This window comes from Triticum dicoccoides, chromosome 3B (assembly GCF_002162155.2).
Source record: "Triticum dicoccoides isolate Atlit2015 ecotype Zavitan chromosome 3B, WEW_v2.0, whole genome shotgun sequence".
NCBI classification, from domain to species: domain Eukaryota; kingdom Viridiplantae; phylum Streptophyta; class Magnoliopsida; order Poales; family Poaceae; genus Triticum; species Triticum dicoccoides.
The window spans coordinates 663,298,412-663,313,702 of NC_041385.1; the positions used below are offsets into that span (position 1 = coordinate 663,298,412).

A 15,291-nucleotide genomic window follows, 5' to 3' on the forward strand; every position below is an offset into this window, starting at 1 on the left:
CTTTCCTCCCACTTACTCCTTTCGAGAGAAACTCTTTTTCCAGAAAGGATCCGTTCTTGGCAACAAAGATCTTGCCTTCGGATATAAGGTAGAAGGTATACCCAATGGTTTCCTTAGGGTATCCTATGAAGACGCATTTTTCCGACTTGGATTCGAGCTTTTCAGGTTGAAGTTTCTTGACATAAGCATCGCATCCCCAAACTTTTAGAAACGACAGCTTAGGTTTCTTCACAAACCATAATTCATACGGTGTCATCTCAAAGGATTTAGACGGTGCCCTATTTAAAGTGAATGTAGCTGTCTCTAGAGTGTATCCCCAAAATGATAGCGGTAAATCAGTAAGAGACATCATAGATCGCACCATATCCAATAGAGTGCGATTACGATGTTCGGACACACCGTTACGCTGAGGTGTTCCAGGCGGCGTGAGTTGTGAAACGATTCCACATTTCCTTAAGTGCGTACCAAATTCATGACTTAAATATTCTCCTCCACGATCCGATCGTAAGAATTTTATCTTTCGGTCACGTTGATTCTCTACTTCATTCTAAAATTCCTTGAACTTTTCAAAGGTCTCAGACTTGTGTTTCATCAAGTAGACGTACCCATATCTACTTAAGTCATCAGTGAGAGTGAGAACATAACGATATCCTCCGCGAGCCTCAACGCTCATCGGACCACACACATCAGTATGTATGATTTCCAATAAGTTGGTTGCTCGCTCCATTGTTCCGGAGAATGGAGTCTTGGTCATTTTGCCCATGAGGCATGGTTCGCATGTGTCAAATGATTCATAATCGCGAGACTCTAAAAGTCCATCAGCATGGAGCTTCTTCATGCGCTTGACACCAATGTGACCAAGGCGGCAGTGCCACAGGTATGTGGGACTATCGTTATCAACTTTACATCTTTTGGTATTCACACTATGAATATGTGTAACATTACGTTCGAGATTCATTAAGAATAAACCATTGACCATCGGGGCATGACCATAAAACATATCTCTGATATAAATAGAACAACCATTATTCTCGGATTTAAATGAGTAGCCATCTCGTATTAAACGAGATCCAGATACAATGTTCATGCTCAAACTTGGCACTAAATAACAATTATTGAGGTTCATAACTAATCACGTGGGTAAATGTAGAGGTAGCGTGCTGACGGCGATCACATCGACCTTGGAACCATTCCCGACGCGCATCGTCACCTCGTCCTTCGCTAGTCTCCGCTTATTCCGCAGCTCCTGATGTGAGTTACAAATGTGAGCAACGGCACCGGTATCAAATACCCAGGAGTTACTACGAGTACTGGTAAGGTACACATCAATTACATGTATATCACATATACCTTTAGTGTTGCCGGCCTTCTTGTCCGCTAAGTATTTGGGGCAGTTCCGCTTCCAGTGACCCTTCCCTTTGCAATAAAAGCACTCAGTCTCAGGCTTGGGTCCATTCTTTGACTTCTTCCCGGCAACTGGCTTACCGGGCGCGGCAACGTCTTTGCCGTCCTTCTTGAAGTTCTTCTTACCCTTGCCCTTCTTGAACTTAGTGGTCTTATTGACCATCAACACTTGATGTTCTTTCTTGATTTCAACCTCTGCTGACTTCAGCATTGAAAATACTTCAGGAATGGTCTTTACCATCCCCTGCATATTGTAGTTCATCACGAAGCTCTTGTAGCTCGGAGGGAGCGACTGAAGGATTCTGTCAATGACCGCCTCGTCCGGGAGGTTAATGTCCAGCTGGGACATGCGGTTGTGTAACCCAGACATTTTGAGTATGTGTTCACTGACAGAACTGTTTTCCTCCATCTTACAACTATAGAACTTGTCGGAGACTTCATATCTCTCGACCCAGGCATGAGCTCGAGAAACCATTTTCAGCTCCTCGAACATCTCATATGCTCCGTGTTGCTCAAAACGCCTTTGGAGCCCCGGTTCTAAGCTGTAAAGCATGCCGCACTGAACGAGGGAGTATTCATCAGCACGTGACTGCCAAGCGTTCATAACGTCTTGGTTCTCTGGGATGGGTGCTTCACCTACCGGTCCTTCTAGGACATATGCTTTCTTGGCTGCTATGAGGATGATCCTCAGGTTCTGGACCCAGTCCGAATAGTTGCTGCCATCATCTTTCAGCTTGGTTTTCTCTAGGAACGCGTTGAAGTTCATGTTGACATGAGCGTTGGCCATTTGATCTACAAGACATATCTTGCAAAGATTTTAGACTAAGTTCATGATAATTAAGTTCATCTAATCAAATTATTTAATGAACTCCCACTCAGATTGACATCCCTCTAGTTATCTAAGTGTTACACGATCCGAGTCTTCTAGGCCGTGTCCGATCATCACGTGAGACGGACTAGTCATCATGTGTGAACATCTCCATGTTGATCATATCTTCCATACGACTCATGTTCGACCTTTCGGTCTCTTGTGTTCCGAGGCCATGTCTGTACATGCTAGGCTCGTCAAGTTAACCCTAAGTGTTTTGCATGTGTAAAACTGTCTTACACCCGTTGTATGTGAACGTAAGGATCTATCACACCCGATCATCACGTGGTGCTTCGAAACGACGAACTTTAGCAATGGTGCACAGTTAGGGGGAACACTTTCTTGAAATTATTATAAGGGATCATCTTATTTACTACCGCGGTTCTAAGTAAACAAGATGCATAAAACATAATAAACATCACATGCAATTATATAAAGTAGTGACATGATATGGCCAATATCATATAGCTCCTTCAATCTCCATCTTCGGGGCTCCATGATCATCTTCATCACCCGGCATGACACCATGATCTCCATCATCGTGCCTCCATGAAGTTACTCGCCAACTATTACTTATACTATTATAGCTAACGGTTTAGCAATAAAGTAAAGTAATTAGATGGCATTAAATCATTGACACGCAGGTCATACAATAATTAAGACAACTCCTATGGCTCCTGCCGGTTGTCATACTCATCGACATGCAAGTCGTGATTCCTATTACAAGAACATGATCTCATACATCACAATATATCATTCATCATTCATCACAACTTCTGGCCATATCACATCACATGACATTTGCTGCAAAAACAAGTTAGACGTCCTCTAATTGTTGTTGCATATTTTACGTGGCTGCAATTGGGTTCTAGCAAGAACGTTTTCTTACCTACGAATAACCACAACGTGATTTTGTCAACTTCTATTTACCCTTCATAAGGACCCTTTTCATCGAATCCGCTCCAACTAAAGTAGGAGAGACAGACACCCGCTAGCCACCTTATGCAACTAGTGCATGTCAGTCGGTGGAACCTGTCTCACGTAAGCATACGTGTAAGGTCGGTCCGGGCCGCTTCATCCCAAAATACCGCTGAAGCAAGAAAAGACTAGTAGTGGCAAGCAAGTTGACAAGATCTACGCCCACAACAGATTTGTGTTCTACTCGTGCAATAGAGAACTACGCATAGACCTAGCTCATGATGCCACTGTTGGGGAACGTTGCATAAAATAAAAAAAATCCTACGTTCACCAAGATCCATCTATGAGTTCATCTAGCAACGAGAGAGAGAGATGCATCTACATACCCTTGTAGATCGCGTGCGGAAGCGTTCAAGAGAACGGGGTTGAGGTAATCGTTCTCGTCGTGATCCTATCACCGGAGATCCTAGCGCCGAACGGACGGCACCTCCGCGTTCAGCACACGTACGGTCAGCGTGACGTCTCCTCCGTCTTTATCCAGCAAGGGGGAAGGAGAGGTTGATGAAGATCCAGCAGCACGACGGCGTGGTGGTGGATGCAGCAGGGCTCCGGCAGGGCTTCGCCAAGCAACTACGGGAGGAGGAAGAGGTGTAGCAGGGGGAGGGAGGCGCCAAGACTCAGGGTGCCGCCGCCCTCCCTCCCCCCTCCTTTATATAGGCCCCCTGGGGGGGCGCCGTCCCTGGAGATGGGAATCTCCTAAGGGGGCGGCGGCCAGGGGGGTGGAGTGCCCCCCAAGGCAAGTGGTGCGCCCCCCCACCCTAGGGTTTCCAACCCTAGGCGCAGGGGGGCAAGGGAGGGGCGCACCATCCCACTAGGGGCTGGTTCCCCTCCCACTTCAGCCCACGGGGCCCTTCCGGGATAGGTGGCCCCACCCGGTGGACCCCTGGGACCCTTCCGGTGGTCCCGGTACAATACCGGTGGACCCCGAAACTTTCCCGATGGCCGAAACAGCACTTCCTATATATAATTCTTTACCTCCGGACCATTCCGGAACTCCTCGTGACATCCGGGATCTCATCCGGGACTCCGAACAACTTTCAGTATGCTGCATACTCATATTCATACAACCCTAGCGTCACCGAACCTTAAGTGTGTAGACCCTACGGGTTCGGGAGACATGCAGACATGACCGAGACGGCTCTCCGGTCAATAACCAACAGCGGGATCTGGATACCCATGTTGGCTCCCACATACTCCTCGATGATCTCATTGGATGAACCACGATGTCGAGGATTCTAGCAACCCTGTATACTATTCCCTTTGTCAGACGGTATGTTACTTGCCCGAGATTCGATCATCGGTATCCCAATACCTCGTTCAATCTCGTTGCCGGCAAGTCACTTTACTCGTACCGTAATGCATGATCCCATGACCAGACACTTGGTCACTTTGAGCTCTTTACGATGATGCATTACCGAGTGGGCCCAGTGATACCTCTCCATTATACGGAGTGACAAATCCCAGTCTCGATCCGTGTCAACCCAACAGACACTTTCGGAGATACCTGTAGTGCACCTTTATAGTCACCCAGTTACGTTGTGACGTTTGGTACACCCAAAGCACTCCTACGGTATCCGGGAGTTACACGATCTCATGGTCTAAGGAAGAGATACTTGACATAAGAAAAGCTCTAGCAAAACGAACTACACAATCTTGAGCTATGCTTAGGATTGGGTCTTGTCCATCACATCATTCTCCTAATGATGTGATCCCGTTATCAACGACATCCAATGTCCATAGTCAGGAAACCATGACTATCTGTTGATCAACGAGCTAGTCAACTAGAGACTCACTAAGGACATGTTTTGGTCTAAGTATTCACACGTGTATTACAATTTCCGGATAATAAAATTATAGCATGAATAAAAGACAACTATCATGAACAAAGAAATATAATAATAATCCTTTTATTATTGCCTCTAGGGCATATTTCCAACAGTGATATCATGCGTTTATACCCAAAGTTCTGCACTCTGGCGGTTCCACAAGCTCATGCTGGTGACACGATACTCTTTTGGCTCGACCGTTGGCAGTTGGGAAATCATGATGTTTTGTTGCACAACTGTTTTCTGAGGCTTCATTCTTTTGTTGTGGATGATGCAATCACAGTTAAGGATTTTATTGAGCAGGCTGATATCTTGGATCATTTCCATCTACCACTATCTCAGGAGGCTTTCTCTGAATTCACATAATTACAGTCCCTCCTACCTTTCATCAGTTTGAATGGTGAGAGCAAGGACATTTGGACGTGGCCTTCTAAGTCTGGCGCCTATATGGCAGAGATATATTATGACTCTTGCTTCTCACACCTGGTGGTGGACCCCTTACTCAAGTGGATTTGGAAGTGTGCATGCACGCTAAAGATGAAAGTTTTTGGTTGGCTCCTGTTAATGGATCGTTTGAACACCAGGGATATCATGCAACGTAGGCAATGGATCATCCAGGATGCTACTTGTGTTCTTTGCAATCTTGCACAACATGAGGATCGGGCTCACCTTTTCTTTGCTTGCAATTTTAGCCAAAGGGTTTGGAACTATCTTGGGATTTCTTGGACTGTTCAACCAAACCAAACCACATATGATATGGCACAAGCAGCTAGGAAGGATTTTGGTCACCCTTTCTTCTCCAAGGTTGTTTTCACTGCTACTTGGAATATTTGGATACAAACGAATGGGAAGATCTTCAGAAATGAACAACCTTCATTTAGAGCTTGGAGAAGAAACTTTATTCATGACATCTCTCTTCTGTCTCACAGGATTAGATGTAAATTTAAAGATAGTTTTCTAGCTTGGATAGCTAACCTTACTTAGTCTTTCTTTTGTAAGTATCTCTTAGCTTCTTTGTACATTTGTAAAGTTGTAACTTATCTTCTTTTAATTAATAAAGGACTGTGAGGCTGTTGCCTTGCAGTACATAGTCAAAAAAACAAGTAACTCTTCATCACCTAGCAAATCATCTTCATCACTATTGAAATCAATATACTCAGGGTGTGATACCTTAGGGCCTTTATCCATGAAGCATCTTCCAATTCCTTCATTTGGTGAGTCAAATATGTCATTGGAGTTGGTTGACACAAGTGCAATACCGGTAGCACCTTCATCTTGAGTATATTCGGAGTCGGAGTGATAACTTCTCTCGAAGTAGTGGTCGGAGTCAGAACCGGATACCCATTCACCAACATGAGCTTGATGTCTTCATTTTGTGTAGCTCTTTGATGACTTGTCCTTCCTTTCTGAATCCTTGCTTCTGCAAGAGGTTCTTCGTTCGTAACAATCATCTCTACTCCTTCTCTCTCTTGGAGGTGATTCTTCTCTTCTACTTCTTCTTTTAGGTGAGTCTTCTCTTCTTTTGTAGGGAGCCGTGCACTCATTGGAGTAGTGTGTGGTTCTTCCACAATTGTAGCAATTTCTCTCGCACTAGAAGATCTTTTGTCATGGTAGGATCTTGACTTGGAGCTTCTCTCTTTGTTTCTACTCTTGTAGAATTTGTTGAAGTTCTTCACCATTAAGCTCAATTCCTCATTGAAGACTTGTTTTTCACTTGATGTGGCAGGAGCATCACATGAGGCTTTATAAGCACCACTAGACTGGTCATGAAGCTCTTCTTTATCCTTGAGTGACATCTCATGAGCAACAATTCTTCCAATGACTTCTGTTGGCTTGAGATCTTTGTAATTGGGCATCATTGGGATCAGTGTGCACACGGTATCATATTTTACATCCAAGGCTCTTAGGATCTTCTTGATGATGAATCTGTCAGTCATCTCTTCACTTCCTAAGCTGGCAATCTCATTTGTGATGAGAGCAAGCCTAGAGTACATTTCAGCGACACCTTCACCATCCTTCATTTTTAACTTGTCAAGTTGACTTTGAAGCACATCCAACTTGGACTCCTTGACAGACTCAGTACCTTTGTGCATATCAATCAAAGTATCCCAAATTTCCTTTGCATTCTCATGACGGCTGATTTTGTTGAATTCTTTGGGGCACAATCCATTGAAGAGGATATCGCAAGCTTGTATTGCAGCATCTTCAACTCTTCCGCAGTTGCTTCACGATTTGGTTCTCTCCTATCGAAGAATTCACCTTGCAAGCCAATACACACAATAGCCCAAACGGCGGGGTTGTGTCCAAGAATATGCATTTTCATCTTATGCTTCCAACTAGCAAAATTAGTACCATCAAAGTAAGGACCTCTACGGTGGTAATTTCCCTCGCTAGACGCCATACTCTTCTAGGTTGTGAAACCAAGGCTATGATCACCAAAGCTATGGAAATCAAGGCAAATAGAGACCGAAGTTCTCATAACACTTGTAGGATCAAAAGTATGTATAGAGGGGGTGATTAGACTACTTGACCACATAAAAATCTAGCATTTTCCCATTTTTAAGTCTTGGCAGATTTTAGCAACTTAGCACTAGTCAAGCAATCAACCTACACATGCAATTCTAAGAGTATAGGAGCGGAAAGTAAATCATCGCATATGAAGGTAAAGGGGAGGAGTTTGGAGGGAGCAAACGCAATGTGCACATGGAGATTTTTGGCGTGGTTCTGATAGGTGGTGGTATCGTACATCCACGAAGGGTCCACAAAGAAGCAACCTTGTCTATCCAACCATGGCCATCGCCCACGACGGACTTGCCTCACTTGGGTAGATCTTCATGAAGTAGGCGATCTCCTTGCCCTTACAAACTCCTTGGTTCAACTCCACAATCTTGACGGAGGCTCCCAAGTGACACCTAACCAATCTAGGAGACACCACTCTCCAAAAGGTAATAGATGGTGTGATGATGATGAACTCCTTGCTCTTGTGCTTCGAATGGTAGTCTCCCCAACATTCAACTCTCTCTCATAGATTTGGCTATGGTGGAAAGATGATTTGAGTGGAAAGCAACTTGGGGAAGGCTAGAGATCAAGATGCTTGTGGTTGGATTGGAATGTCTTGGTCTCAACACATGAGTAGGTGGTTCTCTCTCAGAAAATGAGTAGTGGAAATGTAGGCACGTTCTGATGGCTCTATCTCAAATGGAGAAGGGGTGGAGGGGTATATATAGCCTCCACACAAAATCTAACCGTTACACGTAATTTACCAAACTTGGTGGGACTGAATAGTGAAACTTGGTGAGACTGACCTAGTTCAAAATGTGAATGTTAGGCTTTTCAGTGGGACCGACAACATCAACTCGGTCAGACTAATGCGCTAGGGTTAGGCCAAAACCTCATCTCGGTGAGACCAATCACATGAACTCGGTGAGACCGATTTCAGTAATAAGCAAATGGAGACTTGGTCAGGCAAACTCGGTGGGACCAATCGCTCATCTCGGTTAGACTGAAACATTACGAAAAGAAAACAGAGAGTTTGCACTGCGAACTCGGCGGGACCGATCGCTCATATCGGTTAGACCGAAACGTTACGAAGGGAAACAGAGAGTTTGCAAACCCATCTTGGTAAGATCGAGATCCCTATCGGTAAGACCGAACTGATTATGGTTTGTGGATATGGCTATGTCAAGTGAACTCGGTAGCGCCAAATAGATCAAATCGGTGAGGCCGAGTTTGACTTTAGGTTTAGAACATATGTGGAAATGAGAAAGTGGTTGAGGGTTTTTGGAGCATATCACTAAGCATTTTGAGCAAGCAAGCCATTTAAGCAACACCTCATCCCCTTTTAATAGTATTGGCTTTCCTATGGACTCAATGTGATCTTGGATGACTAAAATGAAAATGTAGAGTCTTGAGCTTTTGTCAATATGTGTCCTTAGCATTTTGAGGGGTCCACATCTCTAGTCCATGCCATACCAACCATTGAACTTTCTGAAACATTGATCTTGAAAGAATATTAGTTCAATGAGCTATATGTTGTTATGAATTACCAAAACCACCCGGGGATTAGTTGCACTTTCAGATAGCTTGGCATTGCGAGCTCGAGCAGTGCGCTGAGTGCCGGCAGAACGATAAAGGATGTTGGCTAGGGAAGGAGTTACACGATTTAAAAATTGATACAAGATCCAAAGGTCTAGAGAATTTGTACGGCAAAACTACCTCATAGGCGACTCCGAAGTAAGAACAATTCCTCGTGTGCATTGGCTCAACTGTGGTTTAGCACATCATCGCTACTGAATCGTTGATGTCATCAGAGCCACTCCAGGTAGTAAACCAAGACAATTCAATGCTCAACTTACGTATTATATACTATTTATTATAAGAAATCAGTTTTTATCAACTACAAAATACAAAAGAGTTGCCAACCAATTGGTTGGCACATGGGAGAATGAAGGACACATTTATCTATGAAAGAACGAAGAAATGAGCAATCACAGCAATCCAATGTCGTCCATAGGCATCCCACACAAACTCCTATTACATAAAATCATACTTTTAAAAATCCACATGCACATATATGTTATAAGCTTATGCTCTAGAATTCTCCACTATATCTTTATAGATACTTAAATGGACACTTGCGCATTTAAAAAAACACATACACTAGCATGTACTAATACATGAGATAATACGACTTTGGTTTTATTATTTTACTTACATGTAATAAAGACTAAATTGGATGATATATTTTAGCAATCTCTGGAGTAAAATGAAAAATAATAGAGTAAAATAGCTTTTCTTGTAAAATATCGTGGACACTATATTGCAACAATAAAGGTAAAATATGTCACATGAAACAATTGTACATTAAAATTTAGTAGTATAGCATGCTTGATCGTGCTAATTGTAATAGATAAATACAATATTTATGTTTGTATATTAACAAATTTGTTACAAAGAAGTGAAAGAAATTGGTATAAATATGTATAATTTGTTATTTTGACTCACCTCGGTGACTCAAGTCTGCTGCTGGAAGGTACTAGTGAGGGAAACCTTATGTTACAAATCATCTCTATATCTTCTTAACTAGCAACTAACTGAGATATTATTGATCAATGCAGTGTTCTTTTGTTACTTGATTTAGTGACCATAGTAGTAATGTCAGGTATAAATGATAAAATGAGTGTTAGAACTCTTACATGGGATATTATATGTAACTAATAACTTGGATGAGACAATGAAGATCAAAATATTATTAATAAAAGTGAGATTTCTACCTACCCTAGTATTGCTTGTTATTTTTGAAACACATAACATGGTAAATTAATAATGTATCCTAATAATGCAAAAAACATTTAAATCACATAAATATATTTAAGCGCATACAATATGAAAGGTGATAAGAGCCTCATATCTTTATGTAGTAAAACAATTATGATTTGTAGTTTCTAGGACACAAGGGATATTCCAATTGGCGTCTTACTGTTGAGAAATACAATAACAAATGAAGGCAATATTAGATTCTTAATATGCATGACAAGAATGAGTACACAAAACTTCAGTTGTATGACACAAATAAAAATTCACAGAGAAATGGAATGATAACTAAGTAGTTGAAATCCTGTCATGTTAAGGTAGAGAGCAAAACAAACGAAAATGAATATTGTCCTACACTATTTACGAAAGGAACGATGGGTGTTTCTCCATTTCTTTTTAGTGGTGCATTCTTCTTCATTTTAGTATTACGAGCTTCTTCCACGAACCACAAAATTTTAAGCTAGAGAACGAAAATGTCAAGTATTTATCTTGAAAACAAAAAAAACTTCCATCGAAAGTGTCAAGAAAATCTTTTTTTAACCAAATCCGAAAGGAACCCCTCTAAAATGCAGGAAAAAAAAAGAAAAACAAGCAAATCTAATTTATTATGGGAATGCAACATTTAGTCATAGCGCACATGCAATAATTGGTATGTCAACTGTAATTTAAAAATGTGATCATGCATGATAAATTTTAGTTCACGGGAAGTACAAAACTACCGACACAAAGTCCATTTACCGACATTTTGATCTCCATGTCCACATGATTGTGAGGGGAGGTAAAAACTTGAGAAAGGTGAGTAATGAGTTAAGAGGTAGGCCGACATCAAGAAGGAGGTGAAAAACTAGTAATCGAGGCATATAGGGGCAACAAATACAAGTGAGAAACGAACAACAAATAGTGAGATGAAGCCGAGGCACATGGCGAGTGCGTGAATAGAAGCGTGAGTTATATGTCAATATGAAAAAAGAGATGGAAGCGGGTTAGCATAAAAATAGATGGTAGCAGTCAATCACGGTGCCAAGAGTCGAGTTTTGTGTGGTCAATTCAAATCCATGAAGTCAAATATATGTCTTTGCGTGAATTTTGTAAGTTTTTTGCATGATTTTGAACTCATATATGAGATATTTTTTTGCCAAGAAAAATGAGTAGTCAAGTGACTATACAACCAGCACATTGCTTCGCCATGGGTAACAGTAGAGAAGGGGCTTGGTAGACGAGTCTCAAGGTAGATGATTTAGAGCGATCATCGGAGAAAAATGCCACGCCACACACTCCAAACTAGTAAGATAAACTCTAGCAGAGTTGTAATAGCAGCTCGAATGCCATAATAAGTACTTGTATGGTGATTTTGGCTTAAAGAGCCGGTCAAGCGGGCACTCCAAATCCAATCCACCTGACTCCATGTTCGGAGGTTTCGATGATTTTGGAGCCCTTCAGTCCAAAAATGGCTTGGCACGAGAGACATTTCCCCTCCACTCCTCTTTCCGCTCACAAACCCCATCGGTGATGCCATTGAATCTGCCCTAACCCTTGCGCACCATTCCGGCGTCTGGCGTGGGGCACCAAAAAATATGGAGGTCATAGACCTCTTCCTCTCTGGAGTTGGATGGCGGCAAGGAAGATGATGGTGGAGAGTAGAAGAGTACAAGAAGTCCCACTTTGCCATCAAGTATGGGGTGGTCCAATGGGAGGAAGAAATCGAAGGAGGTGGGGCCGATGAAAGACAAAATCGATGAGTGATGAAGTCAAGGAAGGAGTTGCGGAGAAGAGGAAATAGTACATGTTGGAGTTGGAGGAGAGGAGGTTATAAGAGAAGAACGCGGGGTGGAAGGCTATGCATGGAAGTAAAAGAACCAAGGAAGCGATGGAGACCCTTATGCTTAAATTTGAGAGAGAAAGTGGTTAATGCAAGAGAATATAGCCAAGATGAACCAATTGATATTGTTAGATCCAAATGCCATGGATATAATATTAAGGTCATTGTGGGAGATGAAGCGGAGATCGTGTGTTCTAGGATGTAATGAAGCCGCCAATACATCAAAGTAGGCCACGGTGCACACAAGCGGGTCAGGGACTCGTGATTTGTACATGTCGGTTGAATGTGTGCATGATGCTTCATCTTTTGTTGATGCAATTTTCTTATTTTCATTAAGAAATCAGAGCATGACAGATTTTCAAATGAAATGTTGTCCATCAAAGTGTGTGATGTCCAAGGATGAAATAAGGAAAGCACATTTTTTTTTAATACAGTACAATCGAAGTCACACACATACCCGAACATACAGTCACCGCTATGAATACACATGCATACCCTATCCATATGAGTACCTCTTAGAAAGAATTCAGATATGACGACCCTGTGTTTGCACATTATCTCCACAGCCTTCAAAAATTATGGAAGGTGCTCCAAAACGATTTTGGAGGCTACGGACTTACGGACTCGCTAGGGTTGCTCTAAGAATAGGTCTCGGCCAACAGTGTTCCACCACGTCATGAGCAGTGACTGGGTGACGCCATCTGCAGGAGCAAACCGAGTTAAATCCCGTGTCCACCATGATTAAAGGTGCACTAATGGTACTGAAAGAAGGAAGATGTGAAGGGCAAACTCGCGACTTTCCTGACCAAGTCCTCCCCACCACTAAACTAACCAGCCCGGCCACGTCCCCGCCTTCTCTCTCCTGGTTCCGGCGCCCCCACTCCCACCACACCACGCCAGCCATGAGAAATTTCGCCGCCCCAGCAAGCAGCTCAGCGTCGTCGCCCGGTGTCAACCATGACATGATCCACCTCCCGCGCGTGCGTCCCCATATATACATGCGAGAGCGCACGCGCTCACACCTCCCCTCACCAACCCACAAATCCCGAGTCCCAACTCAACTAGTTTGGCGATCAGCTCCCAGTCGATCAAGCAGCTGTCTAGGGATCTCACCGGCGGCTTTAGTCGTTATTAGGGCCTTCTTCGTAAACTTACCCGCCGACAAGGCCGAGACTGGCCGTGGCCGGCCGGCTACATATATACGCCGGAGACTGTCATGGCTGACGGGCTGCCTCCGGGGTACCGTTTCTACCCGACGGAGGAGGAGCTTATATGCTTCTACCTGCGCAACAAGCTCGACGGCAGCCGCGGCGACATCGAGCGCGTCATCCCCGTCGTCGACGTCTACTCCGTCGACCCCTTGCAGCTCTCAGGTAGAACCATCGATCATATACGGATTCCTACGTACGTACAGTGCGTTGCGTCATCCTGCCTCTCACCTGCGCACATACGCAGAGATCCACGAGAGGCTGTGCGGCGGCGAGGGGGAGCCGTGGTTCTACTTCTGCGCGCGGCAGGAGCGGGAGGCGCGGGGCGGGCGGCCCAGCCGCACCACGCCGTCGGGGTACTGGAAGGCGGCGGGCACGCCCGGGGTCGTCTACTCCGCCGACCGCCGGCCCATCGGGCTGAGGAAGACCATGGTGTTCTACCGCGGCCGCGCGCCGTCCGGGACCAAGACCAAGTGGAAAATGAACGAGTACAGGGCATTCCAGCACGAGCACCACGACGACGGCGCCGGCGCACCCACGGCAACCGGGGGTCCCCACGCCGCTGCGCCACCGGTACCGAACCTCCCTCCGCAGGTAATACTCGATGCCACTCATATGTGATATGTCCATCTCCATATGAATCAGACAGACATGGCTGTCACTTTGGCGCCGGATAAGTGCCGATCGAAAAGCAGCTCGCAACTAGCAATTCATCTAGGCATAGGTTTCGGATTGTGTGTGTGATGTGCTTAGATAGTGCCATCAACTGGGATGCTCATCATGACAGCCCCACCTTGTTATTGCACCTTGTTAATACGCTATTCATGCATATATTTCAGAAACTTAATTATTTTACGAATCTGTAGTCTGATGTGAACTTGTATTGTTTTGTAGCTGAGAAGCGAGTTCAGCTTGTGTCGACTTTACACCAAATCGGGGACACTGCGGCAGTTCGATCGACGGCCGGTTGCAGCTGCTGCACGCGGTGACATTCCTGGGCCATCCACGGCAGCCACTGCGTCGCCCGGCGACGGTGACGGCTCCGGTGGATCCATGCAGCCGCTTGAGGAGGAGCTGATGGAGGGAGCTGACGGTGATCCATACGGAGACGATATTGCCACATTGGCTGCTCTTCTCTACTCGCCTACGGACTAGATTATGCATTCGTTTCGCAGATCGAATCTTGAGTAGTTTCGTCTCCATTGATAGATTATGCTCTATCTAAATCTGTAAAACATAAAATTCTGGACAAAAAATGGTCTATGAATTTGAGCACTAGCTAGTTTGTACTGTGAAACTGTAACAGGGAAAAGGGGGAGAAGGGAAGTGACTATTTCTTAGTCGATTTATTTGAAATAACCATTTACCAATGGACATGCATATCCATTTGATGAATACCTCTCCCTATGCACTTGCACGCAGTGGTTACATCCGATGGTTCTTAGCATCAACTTCGAAATACTCTACCTTTGATCTTAGTTGCCTCGGGAAACCAACATGTGACTCGATGGTTAGGAAGACAGTGATATCCCCATCCCACCAGCGTTCAACTCCTAAATTTGACATTGGTGCTTGCATTTTCTTGAATTTATTTCAGGCCTTCGGCGATGTGCGTTCAGCGGGAGGAGATGTTCCCATTGACTATGAATGCGTGTATGACTACTTCGTGAATATCAAGATAATATGTTAGCTCAATCTCTCGGAGATGCTCATAGGGGTGAGACGTGTGTACCTTCATAGGAATGAGTGTATGTGCGTATGTATGAACTATTAAAAGAAATTCCAGTTGCCTCAAGGAACAACAAAAGTGAAAAAAAATCTACATTTAATCTGAAAACAATTTCCAAGTTTAATTTTGATCTTTAAATTCTGAAA

At 44.0% G+C, this 15,291-nt stretch overlaps 1 protein-coding gene across 1 annotated transcript; it reads left to right on the plus strand.

Annotated features, from left to right (window-relative positions):
* Nucleotides 1–13,107: 13,107 nt before the first annotated feature.
* On the plus strand, nt 13,108–14,761 carry LOC119281776 (NAC domain-containing protein 90-like). The gene is made up of 3 exons (XM_037562212.1): nt 13,108–13,581; nt 13,664–14,010; nt 14,311–14,761. The coding sequence occupies exons 1-3, from the start codon at nt 13,425–13,427 to the stop codon at nt 14,569–14,571; spliced, it is 765 nt and encodes a 254-aa protein (XP_037418109.1). The 5' UTR covers nt 13,108–13,424; the 3' UTR covers nt 14,572–14,761.
* The last annotated feature ends 530 nt before the right edge of the window (nt 14,762–15,291 follow it).